The 18,433-nt window shown below is 45.3% G+C and overlaps 1 protein-coding gene and 1 pseudogene across 2 annotated transcripts in view; one reads left to right on the forward strand and one right to left on the reverse strand.

Moving 5' to 3' along the window:
* The window catches only part of Usp13 (ubiquitin specific peptidase 13), a 105,557-nt gene extending 93,520 nt beyond the window's left edge, over positions 1–12,037 (forward strand). For both annotated transcript variants that reach the window (XM_051157044.1, XM_051157043.1), the window contains exons 20-21: positions 9,096–9,180; positions 11,816–12,037. In XM_051157044.1, the coding sequence (XP_051013001.1) occupies positions 9,096–9,180; positions 11,816–11,909 (179 nt within the window). In that variant the 3' untranslated portion in view covers positions 11,910–12,037. The remainder of the gene's footprint in view (positions 1–9,095; positions 9,181–11,815) is intronic.
* LOC127199710 (uncharacterized) lies at positions 4,993–5,094 on the reverse strand (annotated as a pseudogene).
* Positions 12,038–18,433: the final 6,396 nt, after the last annotated feature.

An 18,433-nucleotide genomic window follows, 5' to 3' on the forward strand; every position in this document is an offset into this window, starting at 1 on the left:
TGTAAAGCTGCATGGCGTTGGGCTGAAGAGAGAGGGGGCTCTGAGCCTCGGGTTTCCTGTCTTCTGAGGGACATGGAGACTTATAGCTTTCAGCTGGGTCAGTAATGACAAAAATCAGACTCATAATCTTTCAGGCTTCCTGTACCTTAGGGCCATGTAGGATATCCAGATGTTGCTGGATGTCAAATTTTGCCCTTGGAGAACACCGTAAAATTGTTTTCAAGCATCTTTTAAGACACTTGGGTCAGACACCGGAGTTGAGTATGCTGGTGGGGAAAGAGGACTGCCAGAAGAAGTGCTATGCAAAGGTATGGAATAAATGTATCTATATTCCAGGTTAGGAGGCAGACACAGGATCCCTAGAGCAAGCTGGCTAGCAAGAGTAGCCATCTTGGTGTGCTCTCCATTTGATTGAGAGAGCATCAGTGAATAAGGTGGAAAAGCAAACTGGAGCCAGTCCTGATGTCAACCTAAGGCTTCTGTATGCACCCATACAACACACACACTACACACACATGGAAATGGAAAAGGAAAGTAACTGATGCAATGGGCTGTGCTGGGCCTTCACTTGGTAATCTTTTAGACTTCTTGTAAGTTTTCAAGCGAGAGATACAATCTTTGAAGGCTTCACTAGCCTCCTGTCACGTGACCTCCAGAAACATTATGTACTCATTCATTGGCCGCCCTCCTTCAGTGGGCTTGGGGTTGATTACATAGCTTTCTGTGTGAATGGCTTCTTTTGGACATTTCCCCATTTTTATTGAGGTTTTCAGGTATAATTGATCAGCATGAGAATGTGATGGACCAGTGTGGGCACACCCCAAAGCTCTATGAAACCAGGTCTTTGGGGGGGGGCAGAACAGTGTTCTACTTCTTTGAGTGCCCCTCCTACCTCTGCAAATCTCTCTGGTCTTCTTCATAACCAATCATCCTGTTTCTGGCTTAGTGTGTATCCGAATGACATTTCTGTAAGATATTATTTAAGATGTTTTCCCATGTACTGTTTAAATTGTCACTGGACTATGGTAAGCAGTCAGCAGCTAAATCATTGTAAGAATGAAATGGATGCAAGGAGGTGGCATTCCTGAGATGGCCCTGGCCCCGTGGTAGGGTGTGTCTGTAATTACAGTGAACGCAGAGGCTAGCCTGGGGAATCCATTCAAGTATATTGCCTTAAATTCCCAAACAATTTCTACCCATTTTAGCTGATGAGTTGGTTGAGATATTTGAACTAGAGGTAGTGGATGCCATTCAGAGGTAAGACATCCCTACTTGAGGAGCCAAATACTGAGGAATCTTGAGTCTAATGTGTCTAAGCAAAAAGGAACTACAGTTTCACAGAATCTGACAAGCCTTGGCATGGAGGTGTACAGACCCCAGGCAGCTTGATCCAGGATGCATTCGCTTTTATCTGAAGGTCCCCAGCCCTGGTTTCCTGGAGAAGGATGAAAAGGAGAGGACGTCACGCATGTGGGAATACATATAGGCAAGGCTTCCTGTATTGAGCTGAGGGTTCAGGTCACCAGTAGAAGGGAGTTGGTACTGACCAGAGACAAGGCTCTTCTGTTGTGGGACTCTTACTGGGGAGACAAGAGCAATAGTCTGCTCACCCCAAATAAGGCACCAATGACAGACCAAAGAAATTGTTCCACCCAAGTGACACTTCTGAACCTGTGAGTTTATTGGGGTTACTTACAGGAGCACAAGTGAGGCAAAGGTGGCTGCGTCCCACTGTGCATCCCTAAAAAGCCCATCCCTCTATAGGTGTGGACCTCCTAAATTTGCACCCCTGGAGCACAACTTGTAGGTGGCTCCACTGGGGAGTCTCCTTTGCCCAGCAGTTGCTCACAGCTCTAGAACCTTGAAGTGGGGAATTGTGAATCCTGTAAGTTTCAGAGTTTTCTGAGACTTGTGAGTTTCTTTGGCTCTCTCTGAAGAACCTTTGCTCTTTCTCTGGAGGGAATGTTTCCGTTTCAAGGAGATAGTTACACAACATCTCCCAACAAAACAGAGATTTGCCAGGGCAGGCTTCTGGCGTTGCCATCTTATCAGAAGAATTTCAGATTCTTAAAAGCCGCTGGAAGCACATGAGGGTTACAGGAAACACACACAAGGTTCAGGGCCCATAATTGGTTGCCTTTGTCCTCTTGTTGTGTCTTCTAATTTCCGGGATACTCTTAGACAGGCTCTCTCTACCCAAAAGCCTCTTGCATACATTCATGCATGGCTTTCGGGTTCCCCCTCTACAGCTGTGTTTTGTTGGTTATGGCCAGCACAGAGAGGTTTTATCAGACTTCTTCAGGTTCCAAGAGTCTACGACTCCATTCAGGTTGAGGGCCCCACAAAGGGAAGCTCAAAAGCGAACTGAAAGGAGTAGGGTATGTCTTCTGAAAGTCTGGTTCTGGTGTGGGCTGGGGCAGTAGAACTTTACTTCAAAACATGTCAGGAGTGCGAATGGGTCCTACTCAGAATTGACAAATTTGGGACTCAGGGGTACCCAGTAGTCTATGGTTCAACAAGCCTGCTGGGAAATGAAGTCTTCACTTGAGAACCACTCCCTGAAAAGCAATATTAGGGTAACAGCTGTAAGAAAGTGTAGCGTGGCTACCAGAACCTTCCACACTAGGCTGACACTGCGCATAGTGAGGTGGGTACCTGACTCAGACGTGGTTATGGCCAAGGTGGAGGTTCACGGAGGACATGCTCAGAGGCTCAAGTTGGAGGGTTTGTGAGTTATAAAGAGCTCCATGCTGAGCATCTTAACATTCGCAATCCCAGATACTCCCACATCTGAAAGTTCTGAGAATTGACATGATGCCTCGAGTGAAAAATTTTACACCTGAGCTCATGTGATGGGCTACAGTCAAAGGCAGGGGCACTGGAAGCAGTAAGTTACCTGCAAGCTATTTTTAAAAAATGTATATGAAACAAAGGAATTTTGTGTTTTTTTTAAAGTTCGTTTTTTAAAAATTATTTATTTTATGTATATGAATGATCTATCTGCATGTACACCTGCACACCAGAAGAGGGCATCAGATCCCATTATAGATAGTTATGAGCCACTATGTGGTGCTTGCTGGGAATTGGACTCAGGACCTCTGGAAGAGGAGCCAGTGCTCTTAACCCTCCAGCTCAAATTTTGTGTTTTATCCTAGGTCCCAACACATACAAATATTTAAAAGTAAAACAAACAGGAAACCAAAACATCTGGAATTTGGACACTTCTGACCCCAGGCATCTTGGGTAATGGATAATGAGCCGACTGGTGTGTTCATCCTTCTGACTGAGCAGAGCGATGCCACTTACACTGTTAGCCTTCATGAGGCAGCTGTTGTCACTTCCAGCCTCACATGCCTAGCCTTCCTCCTTTTCTTCTCACTAGGGGGCTCAGAGACAATGGAGGCTACGCGGCCATCACACAGTCCTTGTTTCCTGCATGTTTTATACTGGGATGGAGGTGAAGGCCTGCTTCTCTTTAGTCTTGCTTATTATTTGGTCCTTCATATCTTAGAACCAGCTCCCAATTTTCTGTTGAGCTTTGACCATTTTCTAACCGGGGAAATCAGGCCTTTACTGTGGCCTACCTGGGCTCCCACTACTACAAAATCATCCCTGTTCTATGTTATGCTTAATGACTGTTGAACTTTTTAAAGGACCCACTGATTGCCGGTGTAATTATCGTATGATTACACCGTGATTACTTCAAGCCTGCACCCCTCTGGCACAGCACTGCTGCTGTGGTTCAGATGGCTTTGGCAGCAGCTGACAGTTTTCAGCCAGGATGTAGAGACTCATTCCATCTGCTCAGTACCTGGGCACCCAGTCTACAAAGGCCCCACCCTGAAGGATAGCTACCCTGCCCCCCCAAAAATAAGCCATTCTCTGGAGCCAGTGAATTTACACCAAGTATGAATACCTGAGGACCATTACATTGGGGGGACATGTGGTCTTTGTAATTTGAAGCATTCTAAGGAGGGGGAATGGGGACACAGCTCAGTGTTAGAGAGCTTGTTTAGCATGTGTGATGCCCTGAGTTCAATCCTCAGTAAGACAGACAGACAGACACACAGACATGCATGAGATGGTGGTCTGTGCATACATACGCAAATGCGCTGGCTCTGTTCAGAAGATGGGTTCTCAGCACTTCAGGTGGAGCCGGTGGCTTTCTGATGTTCACTAACATTTGTGCAGCCTCCGAGAGACTGGAGACCTGAAGATTTAGGTTCAAGAACAAGAGAAATGAAACCAGAGCAAGTAATTCGGAACATATTAGACCTGAGGGAAAAGGGAGACAGCGTTATCTGACTGAATACTCCAGGGACTTTTCTCTAGTCCTGTCTTGAGGAACAGGCCACTGTAGATATGGCTGCATTCTTTCTATCACTAGAGTACTCTGGTTGTGTGGCAGCCAGCCTGCGCTGGGACAAGCGTGGGTCATTAGAGTTCTTTGGAGAACATGTGGGTGGGTGTGGAAAACAGCTCTCCTGAGTAACAGGCTAAGACACTGAGGTTAGTTTTGCCTTCTGGCTTTTTGGGGGGATCCCCAACAATCTCATTTGCTAAGTGGCTTGCTCTTGGAGACGTTATGGCAGAGGCACCTGGCTTTTAGGGTGCTCCTGGGTGCCATGGCTAAGATTGTTGGGAGTGGGAACAGGTAAGAAAGACTGTGCGGCACTCTGAGTGGGTAACAGGCTATGAGTTAAGGCCCCGGTGACCTGTTCAGGATTACCATGGTGTCAGTACTTCCTGTGTCAAGAATGGTGTCAACTGGATTGAGATAGCCAGGCTTCCTAGTTTCTGAAAAGCAATGTGATGTGAGCTGTTAGCATTTGGACGCAAATGCCAAGGGTGCTGTGGTGCGGGTAATGGGAGTGAACCACTGGGCTTTACAGCCTCTAAATTGCCTACCAGCATTTCCTTCCTTTCAGTGCAGACTGGGGTCATGCCCTGAGGAGACACAGGAGCTGGTAGTGCACAGTAATTGCTTATGACAGTGGGTTCATGTCAGGGCGCTCTCTGACAGAGAGTGTATCAAATATTAAAGTGATAAGAACAAATGCTACACCTGATCTTTGCCAAAGACCCAGAAATGATGAAAAATTTTTTAAGAAATTATTTTTGCTTTATTTTATTTTTCTCTCTCTTTTTTTTTTTATTAATTTACTCTTGTTTTATTTTTGCTTAAAAAAAATCTTATTAGCCAAAAGGTACAGTTTGGCAGTAGCTTCTTAAGTTTGGAACTTCAGCTGTAAGGGGTTAAGATGTACCAAGTTGACCCTGGAGGCAGCATATTTCCTGTAACGCCATTGCTTTGGGTGGTTTTGAGTTGTAAAGTACAGCCCTAAGCCCGTGCTTTCAGATTTCGATGGCCATGTTCACTGTGGTGTCATAGTTCCTCTCGTTTCTTCTTCCTCTCTCACCAGAACAATCGCAGACGGAGGCGTAGGATTTGGCTCACGGGATCTCTATCTCGTGGGTGATCTCTGGGTGACCGTGACTTTTACCTTCAAACTCTAATGGGCTTTATTTGACAGCTGCTTTCTTGGAGAACAATAGTAATTACTACGTTGGATGGGGATGGTGGTGGTACCATGTGATCACACACACACACACACACACACACACACACACACACACACACACACACACACACCCCTTCTTCTTTTTTTTTGGAAAGACTGAGGTAGTCTTCATAAAGCTCATGCAGAACAAGTTTTGTGTGGAAGAAAAGGACTTGTCGCACAAGCAGCTTGAGCCTGGTCACGAGATGCTTCTCTCGAGACAGAGGTCATAGCAGTCGGTCAGGCGCCTCACACTGTTCAGGAACTTTGAACGTTTCTCTGTTGAAAGTCAACATTTTTGAACCATTTGTTTTTGTGTCAAGCCATCGTTTCTCCCTGCCTAGGACGTGCATGACGAGGCTGTTGTTTTGGGACGGGATCTCAGGGGACTTGGAGAGGAACCATAGGTGGCTTTCCTATCAGCTTTAGTCGTTTCAGTCTTTTTGGAAACAGATATAAATTGGCATCTCTTGCCTACTTAGTTAGCTCCTGCAAATGTGTTGAAAGAGATTCTCTCTTCTACTGTCAGTCCCTAGTAGGAAGGCTTGAATAATGCATGGGGAAGTTACTTATATTGACAAATGTGGCTAATTTTAATTTTGGGACTAGGATTCATGCTAAACTTCAAAATTCTATTTTTATGATTCTGAGTATACATATTTTAATTTTTTATGATTCTGAGGATACATATCTATTTAGTTCTTAACTGAAGAGGGGAAAGTCTCTTTATGGCTATGCTGGCTAATTTTATATCAACTTGATTCAAGCCAGGGTCGTATGGGAAGAAAGAATCTTAATTGAGGAAATGCCTGGATTTGCTAATGAGTTGGCTAGGTATAAAGAGCAAGAGAGACATCAATCTGTTTAACCCAAGTTACTAAAAGGCTGGCATTGGCATGGATTGAGATGGTAAATCTAAGGGGAAACTGTGAACAATCTAGGGGTAAAAAGAAACTTCTTCAACTCAATATATGATATCTAGGTGGTGTGGCCTGTAGGTGAAAAACCTTAATGACTCAATTGATGGTCTTAGAACTGACAAGTGGGTGCTGCAAGGTTGTTGGAAATAAGGCAATACAAAAAATTCAGGGTTATGCTGTTGTTCCATTTTTCTTTCTTTCCCTTTTGCTTTCTCCTTTTCCTTTTTCTTTCTTTCTTTCTTTATTTTATTTATTTATTTATTTATTTTGAGTTAGGGTCTCAAACTCTGTATTCTTCTGCCTCAGCTTCCCAAGTTCTGGGATTAGAGGCATACACTGCTATGCCTGGACAATTTTATGCTATGTATTATTGTGGAATTAATATTGGTCTGTATAATTATTAAGGTACATGGAAAAGGAATTAATTATTCTATTAATATTAATTAATACTGGTTATTAATACAGTGGCAGTTATTTCTTAACCTGCTATTTTATAAATAAAAGACACAAAGACCTGTTATATTTATTATACACCTTAAAACTTTGGAGCTGGGTGGATATTAACCTTCTAAGCTATCTTGTCTGCTCCCCAGCCAAATTCCCCATAAATACTTACACATGCTTCACTTGGGCTGCTTCTGCTCCATTAGGCCAGTCCTCAGAGCCAGCTGCTCTTGGTCATGTGCTCCTGGTTACCCCATGGCAACCTGCGTCTTTCTTCCTCCTTCCTCTCTTCCTTGTGCATAGTCCTTCCATGAATGACCCCAAAGCATGTGAACCTTAGCTCTGCCTATCACTCTTCTGCTCATCCCAGGCTGTAGGCAACTTTATTGGCCAATCGGGATAATTTGGGAGGCAAGGTTCACACAACGGGCCATTTTGGATATATGAGAATTTGCTTGTAGGGCAATCTGGATCTTGGGGGATGAGCAATTAACATTTGAATACATACTAGCTCCAGAGCAACCCAGCAATGTATGAATGATCAGCATTCTAGAAATGGAACTGTGCAAGCAATAGCATTTGTTCCAGGAGACTGGGTATAGTTAGTCAGAAAGAGGATGTCTGGAGACCAGGTGTAAGGGTGGGGGCGGTAAATATCTAAAATCAAAGTCACAGGTACTGACTTTTGTAGGTCAGGGGTACCAGGAGATGGGACAGATAGGAGATCATCTGTGTGGCTTCTGGACAGCCAAGAAGCCATGTCAGGGACACGTATCTGGGGAAGGAGGATTTAATCAGCAAGTGAAAAACAAGTGGCCGAGTAGGGAAGAAGAGGGAAAAAGAGGCTGGGTCCAGAACCTTATTTTTGGAAAAAAAAAATGAATAATTGAGAACTAGAAAATGGATATGTAAACCCATTTGAATGATTCTTACTCACATCAGAATATTGCTCACCCATTGCTGTGAATGTCTGTAAATGCTTGTTCTGCCTTTTTAGGGACCTCATCATAGTTGTAATGGTTTGCTGAGGGGATGGATACCTGTCCATCTCATCATAGTTGTAATGGTTTGCTGAGGGGATGGGTACCTGTCCATCTCATCATTGTTGTAACGGTTTGCTGAGGGGGCGGTACCTGTCCATCTCATCATAGTTGTAATGGTTTGCTGAGGGGGCGGGTACCTGTCCATCTCATCTTAGTCTGTAACAGTTTGCTGAGGGGATGGGTACCTGTCCATCCCATCATAGTTTTAACGGTTTGCTGAGGGGATGGGTACCTGTCCATCTCATCATAGTTGTAATGGTTTGCTGAGGGGGCGGGTACCTGTCCATCTCATCATAGTTGTAATGGTTTGCTGAGGGGGTGGGTACTGTCCATCCCATCATAGTTGTAACGCTTTGCTGAGGGGATGGGTACCTGTCCATCTCATCATAGTTGTAACGGTTTGCTGAGGGGATGGGTACCTGTCCATCTCATCATTGTTGTAACGGTTTGCTGAGGGGGCGGGTACCTGTCCATCTCATCATAGTTGTAATTGTTTGCTGAGGGGGCGGGTACCTGTCCATTCTATCATAGTTGTAACGGTTAGCTGAGGGGGGCAGGTGTCTGTCCATCTCATCATAGTCTGTAATGGTTTGCTGAGGGGATGGATACCTGTCCATCGCATCGTAGTTATAACGGTTTGCTGAGGGGGCGGGTATCTGTCCATCTCATCGTAGTCTTTAACGGTTTGCTGAGGGGGCGGATGCTTGTCTTTGAGTTCGCCTTGCGTTGTGTGAGCCTAGGATTAGTAGAGCTGAAACCAACTCAACAGGAACTCAGAGTCCTGAGCTTGGTCACAAGAAGGAGTGAGGATTGTACTCTTGCTTCTGCCTTTAAGTTTAGCTTCAGCAGTGCTTGCCGTGCTTTGATAGTTTATCAAAGCTATAATTTATAGCTTACTGCTCCAGTTCTATATCCATGTGAGTGAGTGTGTGTGTGTGTGTGTGTGTGTGTGTGTGTGCGTGTGTGTGTGTGCGTGTGTGCGTGCGATCAACACAGAAAGGTTTACAGAGTTGAGTTGTGAGTCTAAGTAGCCAGTGGGTCTGTCTCCTGTTGGCCCCAGGTACTGTTCAGAAGTGTTTTGGGTCCTTGACTGCTGCCTCGTAACTGAATGGTTTTCTTTTCCCTAGTGTATGAGTTGTTTGCGTTCATCAGCCACATGGGAACATCTACGATGAGTGGCCATTATGTTTGCCATGTCAAAAAGGAGGGACGGTGAGTCTTTCTGGAAGGTATTGATAGATGTGGTGTTGAGCTCCTCCTGGGACCAGCCATTTTCCTAATCCCGTTAGTGTTTTCTATGTTATCTCTGGTTCTCACATTGTTTGTTTGTCTGTTTTGTTTGACTATGTAGTCTCGGCTGCCCTGGGATTCACTCTGTGGTGTGGGCAAGTCTTGAACTCAAATCCAACTGTCTTTTCTTCCCAAGTGCTGGTTGGAATCAAAGGTGTATGACACCATGTTCATATTGGTTTTGAGGGGATGTACTCTCTCCCACCTTGTTTTTTTTTAAACCAGAGTCTCTTTGTAGTTCAGGCTAGCCTGGAACCTGTTTTGTAGTCTTAGCTGGTCTTTAACTGGAGGTCCTCCTGCCTCAGCCTTCTGAGTACTAGAGTTATAGACATGCGCATATGCCTGACGTGCTGTATGGTCCACTCTTTTACTAATATAAACACCAGGGCTCAGGTTAGCTAGGTTTCAGGTTGGCATTCAGAGTCCCTTTAACTATTGTACCAAGGTGACTGCCCCTTGGTACAATACACCTGCCTTGGTAGGTACACCTACAGCATAAGGTAGGCAGTGTTTGGAACCTCTTATACCACCATAGAATATGTGGGTTTAGCCATCAAAATGAGAAAGCAAGGATGCCCTGGGTAATTTAAGTTTTAAAACTAGACACCTTTTAGTCTAAGTGTGTTTCTAATATGGCCTGTTCTCAGTATGACATGAATATCCTTATGTTAATAAGTTACTTGTTGTTAACTTCATCCAGCCAGGTTTCTTGCATTTTACCTGGCAACCCCAAACCTTGGGCACTTGGTTGCACAACAACCTAGAGTTAGCTTCTTGAGTCAAATTTCAAGGTTTTTTTGCGATGAGGCAGGAATAAGGAGGTCTAACCTCACATCCTTTCCTTCAGTTCCCTTCAGTAGCCTGTGGTGGGCTTCCCTGCTTGCTCTGACCACATGGACACTGGCATAACACATAAGCTTGGCCACTCGGTAGGATGCTGGCCTTTCAGCCATGTCTCCCACGACCTACACAGCTGTTTCCATCCAGACTCTTTTTTTTTTTTTTTTTTTTTTTTTTGCATTCATGACTTTTAGTTTTTTTTCCCCATGCCTTTTAGTTTTAGCTTCTCAGCTTGATCAGTAGAGTCTAGTATAGAACATAGGTCTTTAGTTGAAAATAAGATAATAACAAATTCAAGAGGCTAGTGAAAACAAAGCAGACCATTCTTCAGGAGGGGCCACAGCATAGAGAAAAGGCAAAAGTGGCTGGTGGGCTCATTTGGCACGAGACAGTGGTTTTTCAAGTTGCCTAGAAGGTAGACATTCCTGCTGTCTTCTATTGCCTGGGCTTGTTCCAAACTCCCCATCTCACTGGCTTGGGACAAGGAGCCTCATCCATTGAACAGTGTGTGTGCACGCGTGTGCGTGTCGGTGAGGGGCAGTGGAGGGGGGCAGTTGAGGCTGCCCTTGCCCATCTTGGGTTCAGTCTATAGCAGAGAAAAACTCTGAGTTTTGGGAGACACAGGCATGAGCTGCAGACTAGGGGAGAGAGAGGACCTTTTCTGTAATGTACATGAACCTAAATGTTCTTTGTGCTGAAAATGGACAATCTTATTTATTTATTTTTTTTTTTACACAGCAACTTACATAGATGATGACTTCAGGAAGTGGCCTAATTATAATATAAAAACATGCAAATGATTGTTACAAATTAGCACAGTACAAAACAATGCAAAGAATTCATGTTCTATCAGCACAAGGATAAGCCGTTATCTATGTATTGATGTGTTTTTCTGTTTTGTTGTATCACTGGGGGAGGACACACACACACACACACACACACACACACACACCCACACACACGCATACATACATACGTACATATTTATGCACATGTCCTTTCACTCTTTATAAACCTTAATGTGCAGGGTATTTGTACCCTTTATTTGTTGTTGTTGTTCTTTTTCTTAGAATTTGATTTTATTTTGGCATTTCTTTCTGAGGCTGTTTTTTGTTGAACTCAAGAACCGAAAAGCAGGGCTGGGGCTTGGCTGGTAGACTGTTGTTGACAGGCACAAGGACTTGGGCTCAGCCCTCAGTGAATGGTGCATAGTTCAAGTTCGTCCATCCATGGCAACCTTGAAACATCCAAGTTGCTGAGGACCCCCAGCATGCAGAGGACTCCCCGCCCCCACCCCCAGCATGCTGAGGACTCCCCATCCCCCTACCCCCAGCATGCTGAGGACCCCTGCCCCCCTCCCCCAGCATGCTGAGGACTCCCCGCCCCCACCTCCAGCATGCTGAGGACCCCTGCCCCCCTCCCCCAGCATGCTGAGGACTCCCTGCCCCCCTACCCCAAGCATACTGAGGACCTCCACCCTCCACCCCCAGCATGCTGAGGACTCCCTGCCCCCCTACCCCAAGCACGCTGAGGACCCCTGCCCCCTCCCCCAGCATGCTGAGGACCTCCACCCTCCACCCCCAGCATGCTGAGGACTAACCCCCCACCCCCAGCATGCTGAGGACTCCTCGCTCCCCACTCCCAGCATGCATGCCTTCTTTCTGCCACGTGGCCTTACTGACAGAAATCCAACTCCTGCTTCTGTCTTTGTTTTCAGGTGGGTGATCTACAATGACCACAAGGTTTGTGCCTCAGAAAGGCCCCCCAAAGACCTGGGATACATGTACTTTTACCGCAGGATACCAAGCTAAACCTCACAAGAATTGGCGCGAAGAAGCCATACACCTTTTTAATTTGCCAAAAAAGAAAAAAAAAAAAAAAAAAAAAAAAAAGGAAGAAGAAAAAAAAGAACAAAAGAAAAAGAGTTGGGACAGCGACAGCCAGATGGAGGACTGCATGGGTATTGCTTCTTTCAAGATTGTGGCCACTCAACGCCTTCTGGAGAAGAGCTGGGAGGAGATTTCTGTTGGTGGCAACTCTCTGTTGTAGCGGATTTTGTAACTGTTCAGGGAGGGGGTGATATAAGCAAAGACATTGGCCACCAGCACATCAGATATGGGTCGCCTTTCCCTCTTGTCTGCCTTGGGGGTCAGTGGTAAGGCCTCTCTTACAATGAGAAAAATGCCCAGTTTTTAAAAATTTCCATATAGGAAATCAAAACCTGGACTGGTTTTTATTGGTGGCATCATGTTTTCATTTCCCTAGCTATGTGTACTAGGACATCTGCAGTGGGAGCTATTTTTAATTTAAATCACATCAAAACTTTATAATACACTGTATGAATGTGTGTGTGCGTGTGCGTGTGTGTGTTTGTGTGTGTGACCTTTGTAGTCCACTGGAAATCTGACGGGTTGGTGTTCAAAGGCTCAGTAGTGGCTCTTAAGCATATTTGGAGGAAGCAGGCAAACAGTTTAACAAAAATATAACTCAGGAACAATTGTTAAAAATTAGTTCCCCACTTGGATTTTAGGGAGTACAAAGAACTGAGCTGTGGCCACTAAGTGCATTCATGTGGGTCTGTGCCATTTGACATCAATGACAGGTGCCTAAGTCTTGTCACATCGCGCTTTGCCAAAGGCAGATGGATGGTTTCTCTTCCCCAGCAGCGTGTTCCCTCAAAGCTTCCTGGTTGTTTTTAGTTAAATAACTGGCTTTTCAAGCCTTGGGCTTACTTCCTGGAATCCTGTTACACACCTATGTTTGATTTTCTGGTCTCCAAACTTTCTTACGTTTTACTTCTGCCTCTCTGTGGCCAGTCTCACCTCTGGCCTCGCTGCCTGTCTGCTGTGATCCATAGCGTGACCTTGGGCGCTTTAAGGATATGAGTGGCAGAGACAATTCTGTGACATCTGGAAAGCTGTCCTTTCCGACTGGTAGTTTCAGGGTCTCGGTTGCAGCCCAAGGTCAGAGCAGAAGTCCGGGTGTGCAGTGGAGAGGAACGAGAACCCTGTAATTTTGTTACTGCTTTTAATCAAATTCTAGTCTCTGGAGTTTCTAGGTCAGATTAGTCGGTCAAATGAAAAAGGATTCTTTTGCTGCCCGCTTGATGTGTGTACTTGTTTGATCGACATGATCTTTTTAGAAATTGCAGGAAAATAAAGGAGCAGAACCAACTGGGCTGAATAAAGCCGAGGCATCGGGTTAGTGTGTGATGCCAGGGTTCACAGCTCGGGGCCCTGCCTCAAGTAAGGTCATGTGTACCATGAGTCTGGGCTGTGGAGCTGGGGCCAGAGGCTTGGGTGCATGTGGGTGCTGCCTCAGTTGGCTGCGGGCAAATCCTTCCTTTTACCCGTGCCTCACTCTCCTCATCCACATGGTGGTCAGGTGACATCTCCACCTCTTTCTAGCTGGCTTTGATCAGTTCTGAGGGATCTTCACAGAGCAGGTGAAACATGATAGGCCCCATTACAGTGTGCTCCCTGCCTTCTTGACTCATCTGATGCTTTTTCCACTTGGGAACAAATGACATGGCAGAAGGAGCGAGCACATGATACTGGAATTCTCTCCGATGCTGTGCCACTGAGTCTCCTTTTACGCTTGACTCCGAGATCCTAAGTCCGTGCTATATGTATCCCTACCCCCGAGTGGGGATTCCCACACTAAGGCAGCCTTACAAAACACAGTCCTATAGGGGGCCACACATATATAATGACTGACCATGTATCATCAGCGGCTGGTTTGCAGTGTTACAAAGCAAAGGCCTTTTGTGGGGATAGGGCCACCTCTGGGGGTTTGAATTTAAATGTGGTCAAAGGTAGCATGTATATTTTGAACAAAATAAAAATTTTTTGTAAAACTTTGCAAACTCAATGGGGTAAAATCCACATTAACGATTTTAGGCTATAAATCATTTAAGTTCGTTAGGTAGAATAGGCAAATTAACCCTTCCGATACCAGGGCATACTTCGCGAAAGTGTGTTATGGCTGCCTCTATCCTGCCTCACAAACACAAGGGCTATTTATGGCAAGGTTTTGTATATGTGCTATTCTTCATTCAGATGGGGAGCTGGGCGCACTGGCGTGAGGAGTAGCTTGCTTTCTTGTTAGAAATGTGCTTGCATGTGTCTTCTGGTATATGCAAATCAAGCTTCTCAGAATAGCAGTGGGATACACCACTTAACTTCCACACGAGTATAGACACGTGTGTGGCTGCAACTGGAACAATGTGTGGGTTATGTCTGCGGACCTACCTGCTAGGAGTCTTCTGTGTGAGATGTAGTGTGCTTGTGTGGCTCTCTCTCCACGTGTAGGTGTCGTGTGAAGGACAGAGCTTGCTTTCTGTAAATATCTTTTGATATTCATTTGTGTAGACTCCCAAGTGTGTCTTTGGAAAACGGATCAAAGATTCTGTTTTGTCAGTTGGTCTAAATACCCAAACAACTAGCCGGAAATGCAGTTTGGTACAGAGAACATTTTCTTTCTCTTCTAAATGAAAAGAATCTGGGAAGAATCATATTTTAATGGCGTTTTATATCAGTGTTGCATCAGTATTTTGGAATTGACTAGGCTGTTTTCCCAAACCTACAAGAGAACGTGCCTGCCCCATTCCCTGTATCCTTTTGGGCTCCCGTTACCTGAGCTGCAGACTTAGAAGTGGAAGCAGGCCTCAGGATGATGTGTCCTAGCCTCTGCCTCTGGGCCTTTGTCTCTGAACTGGGAACTTAGACCAAGTTATCGAGGATGCCCCCTTCTGCCCTGCCACCACATTTTGTTCTTATTTTCTGGGATTCTGATCAGAATCAGACATGAGCTATAGCAGTCACTCAGAAGTTTAGGTGCTTGAGTCAGTCTGCGGCTCTTCTAGTCTGTAGGCTCCTGGCATTGTTGGTCCACACCCTTTTCTGTCCTTGGTAATCCTGTTTTCCTGAGTCTTGAGCTCCCTGAGCTCTTTTCAGTCCACGAGGCCCTCTGCTACTGCCCCTCTCTAAACAAAAGCAGCAACGCATTTATGACACCCCCTTGGGAAAGTCCCAGAATGACCTTCGGCTCAGTCTAACACACACGATATTTTAAAATCCTGATTCCACTTTGATTCCCTGGTCCTCAGATGAGTGCTGCCAAAGCTGTCTGTCTTAAAAAGCGCGTTTAGAAAGTCTGTCTTCGTCATCATAGAGGCCATGGCTCCCAGATCTCATCAGAGGCCTTTATAGTCTGTGAGGAGCTGCCAGGAGAGTCAGGCGGAATAAGATGATGGCATTACATACAGTGTGCATCTGCCTGTTAGGTAAAAACTCCCAGGAGTTGGAACAAGATCTGTGCTGTGAGGTTGGTGGATAGAACCACCTACGTGGGGCCACCAGGATATCCTACCATTCTAGTTTGTTTTTCTTTGGTGTAATAAAGACCATATGAGAGGAAAGAGTTTAATTTCATCTTATTCCTTACAGTCCACCATGAAGGGCAAGAACTCATAGGAACAGCCTGAAGGCAGGAGCTGATGCAGACTCCATGGAGGAGTGCCCCCTACTGGCTCGTTTCCTATGGCTCACCCAGCCTGCTTTCTTATACAACCCAGCAAGGGGTGACATCACCCACTGTGGGCTAGGCCATCTCACATCAATCACTAATCAAGGAATGCCCCATATGCTTACGCGCAGGCCAATCTTAGTGGAAGAATGTTCTCAGTTGAGGATCCCTCTTTCAGATGACCTTAGCTTGCGCCAAATTAACAAAAGCAAACTGTCCTCAGCACACCTACTCAAAACATCATCCATATAGTCTGTGGAAGGCTCTGTAGCCCTCCAGTGTGCTGGGATTTGGCCAATCCGCACTAAGATTGTCTTGCATACATAAAATGCACACTAAAACTTGGAGGTTTCAACAAACAGTATGACTGTCCCATCATACTGATTGACTCAATGTAAGGGTACTATAATACTAAAATTAGTTTTGCTCCATCATATGTTCTTAGATTTAGATCTTAGATCAGTGGCTAGTGCCTTTCCACTGTGTTCCGCAGTGAGAGGTAGGCAGCGAAGTCCTTTGGGTAACAAGGGAACGCCGCAGAGGCTTCAAATAGAAGCAACACAGATGATTTTCCTGGTGCCCAGAACACATGAAACATTGGACAAGCCCCAGAAATTACAGGAATTAAAAAAAAAAAAAAAAACTACACTCCCCCCTCCGCGATTGAGAGAGAAAAGCAATGCTTTCCCAGTGGCCTGCCTTCAGCCTCATTCAGGAGCTGTCCTGTGGATTAACACCTGTTTTCCCAGCGTCCTCAGGGTGCTTACTGCTTTCACTTCAGGCAACATTCTCTTGCGGTTCCTTTTGTTGTGTAGTCTGTTCACAGCTGGGCGCGTGGAAAGGCTGTGTGCATCTCGGCCCCTCAGCATGGACAGAGGCTGAGCGTGCCCTGTGCCCACCTGCCCAGCAGTGTGAGTGTTGGTTGCTGGAAGATTTGGTATTTATCTGTTTTGCACTAGTCACAGTTGGCGTGGAAACTACTTCAAGTGTTTGGGAGACTACTCGCCTGTGATGAGAAGAGATGGATAATTTATTGCTTTGATAGTTTTAAATTAAAAGCTATTCTCACAAACTCAGGTCCTTTTATGACTCTCATTTGTTTTTTGTTTTGTTTGTTTGTTTGTTTTTTTTCATCTGAAAAAATGCCACAGGAGGATGAGGAATGTGAGACCACACCCCATTCCGTTGTTGGCCATGGCTTGTTGTTGGTGTGACCTGGCAGCCTTGGTCCCCATCCCTAGCTGACATCAGCACCTTGAAGAAGCGTTGGAATAGTGAGGGTCTGGGAAGGTGACACCTAGATTTTCCCTGTTGGATATCCAGTCACACAAAGACCTCTGGTTCTGGCCCCCCAGTGCAAGTAGCAGATGGAACGTGTTACCTCAGGGATTTGAAGTATTGGGTATTGTGTTTCTACTGTGTAGGAGTTCCCTATTTCTACATTGCCACAATGTGGCTTAAAACAACACATCCACACACTTTCTACAAGGCAGGAAGAATCCGTTCCTGTGGTTTCCAGAACTGTCTGAAGGTTTCTGTTTTCTTTTTGAAACTGCCAGCATCCTGAGAGCTTTGATACCAGGCATGTTCACATCTCCTTTGAATGAAGCTCTCGTCTTCCTCCTATAAGGACTCCTGGCATTGATCGCGTCCCACCCTGGTAGCCCAGACCACTCTCATCTCAAAGTCCTTAACCTCAGTCTATGCCTGTGATCTCAACAGCTGGGGCCGGAACCAGGAGGGTCAGGAGGTGTTCAGGAGTCCTCAGCAATGCCGCGAAGTCAGAGTCCGGCTGGGATTACAAGAGACTCTGTGCAAACAAGCAAAACCCTTTAAGCACTTCTACACATGTCCTTAGGTTGTATCAGACAACAAGTTCCTAACATACAGGGCTTAGAGTGTAGACATCAGTGATGTCTTTGGGATAGGGGACATTATTTTGCGTAGTTCAGAGGGTATGTTATTTACTGCTTGAAAATACATGTCTCTGCTGTTTAAGGGTTTTAAAAGAGTGAGCCAATGCATTGTGAAAATCCTAGTCATTGCCTGACTTCAGTGCCAGGCCATAGTTTCGGAAGTGGTTGCCATGGTGAGATATTGTTTATGGTTCAGAGAAAAATGCGTGCAAGCCAGCTGCTTCTGTTTCATCCCATCATGCCTAGCAGGAGAGACTGAGGGTCGCATCACTCAACCACATGCTGTTGAGACAGCTTTTCAAAGGTGTTCAGCGGCACACTAGCCATAGCAGGGACATATAATAGGAAAAGGTGAAATTTGTCTTCTGGGTTGTTTGTGGTCATTTTTAAATGGGAGGTAGAGTGTCAGGAATGGGGCACCCAGGATCAACATCAAATCCTTTTCCCTTTTTGACTTTTGTGACTTGATCTTGTCCCCTGTATAATGGGCACAGTAATTACTCAGATGAGGTATGAAAAGCATATGGCAGTTTGGTAGACACAGGACATTTTTTTTTTTTTTTTTTTTTACCACATTAGCCCAGACGCTTCTTGAAGCCTATGGGGCGGGGGGGAGGTGTTGAGCCCTTGTTTTGGTCCAAAGCACTTTTAAAATACACATTTAATGACTCCATTCCAAACCAGCTTTCCTAGAGACTGTTCTATATAGTCAGCTCCCTGTTAATCTACATCCTGGATCATCATGCAATAAACAAACATCTACCATATTCTGTGTGTTGTTTTGCTTACGCCGTGTCTGTAAGTAAAGTAGACATGCTTCCTGCCCTTGTTGAACTAGTTTCCCAGCGACATCAGATATTACATACACAAAATCAGCAGTGTTCCGTGACCCA

The sequence above is a fragment of the Acomys russatus genome, chromosome 15, assembly GCF_903995435.1.
Source record: "Acomys russatus chromosome 15, mAcoRus1.1, whole genome shotgun sequence".
NCBI classification, from domain to species: Eukaryota; Metazoa; Chordata; class Mammalia; order Rodentia; family Muridae; genus Acomys; species Acomys russatus.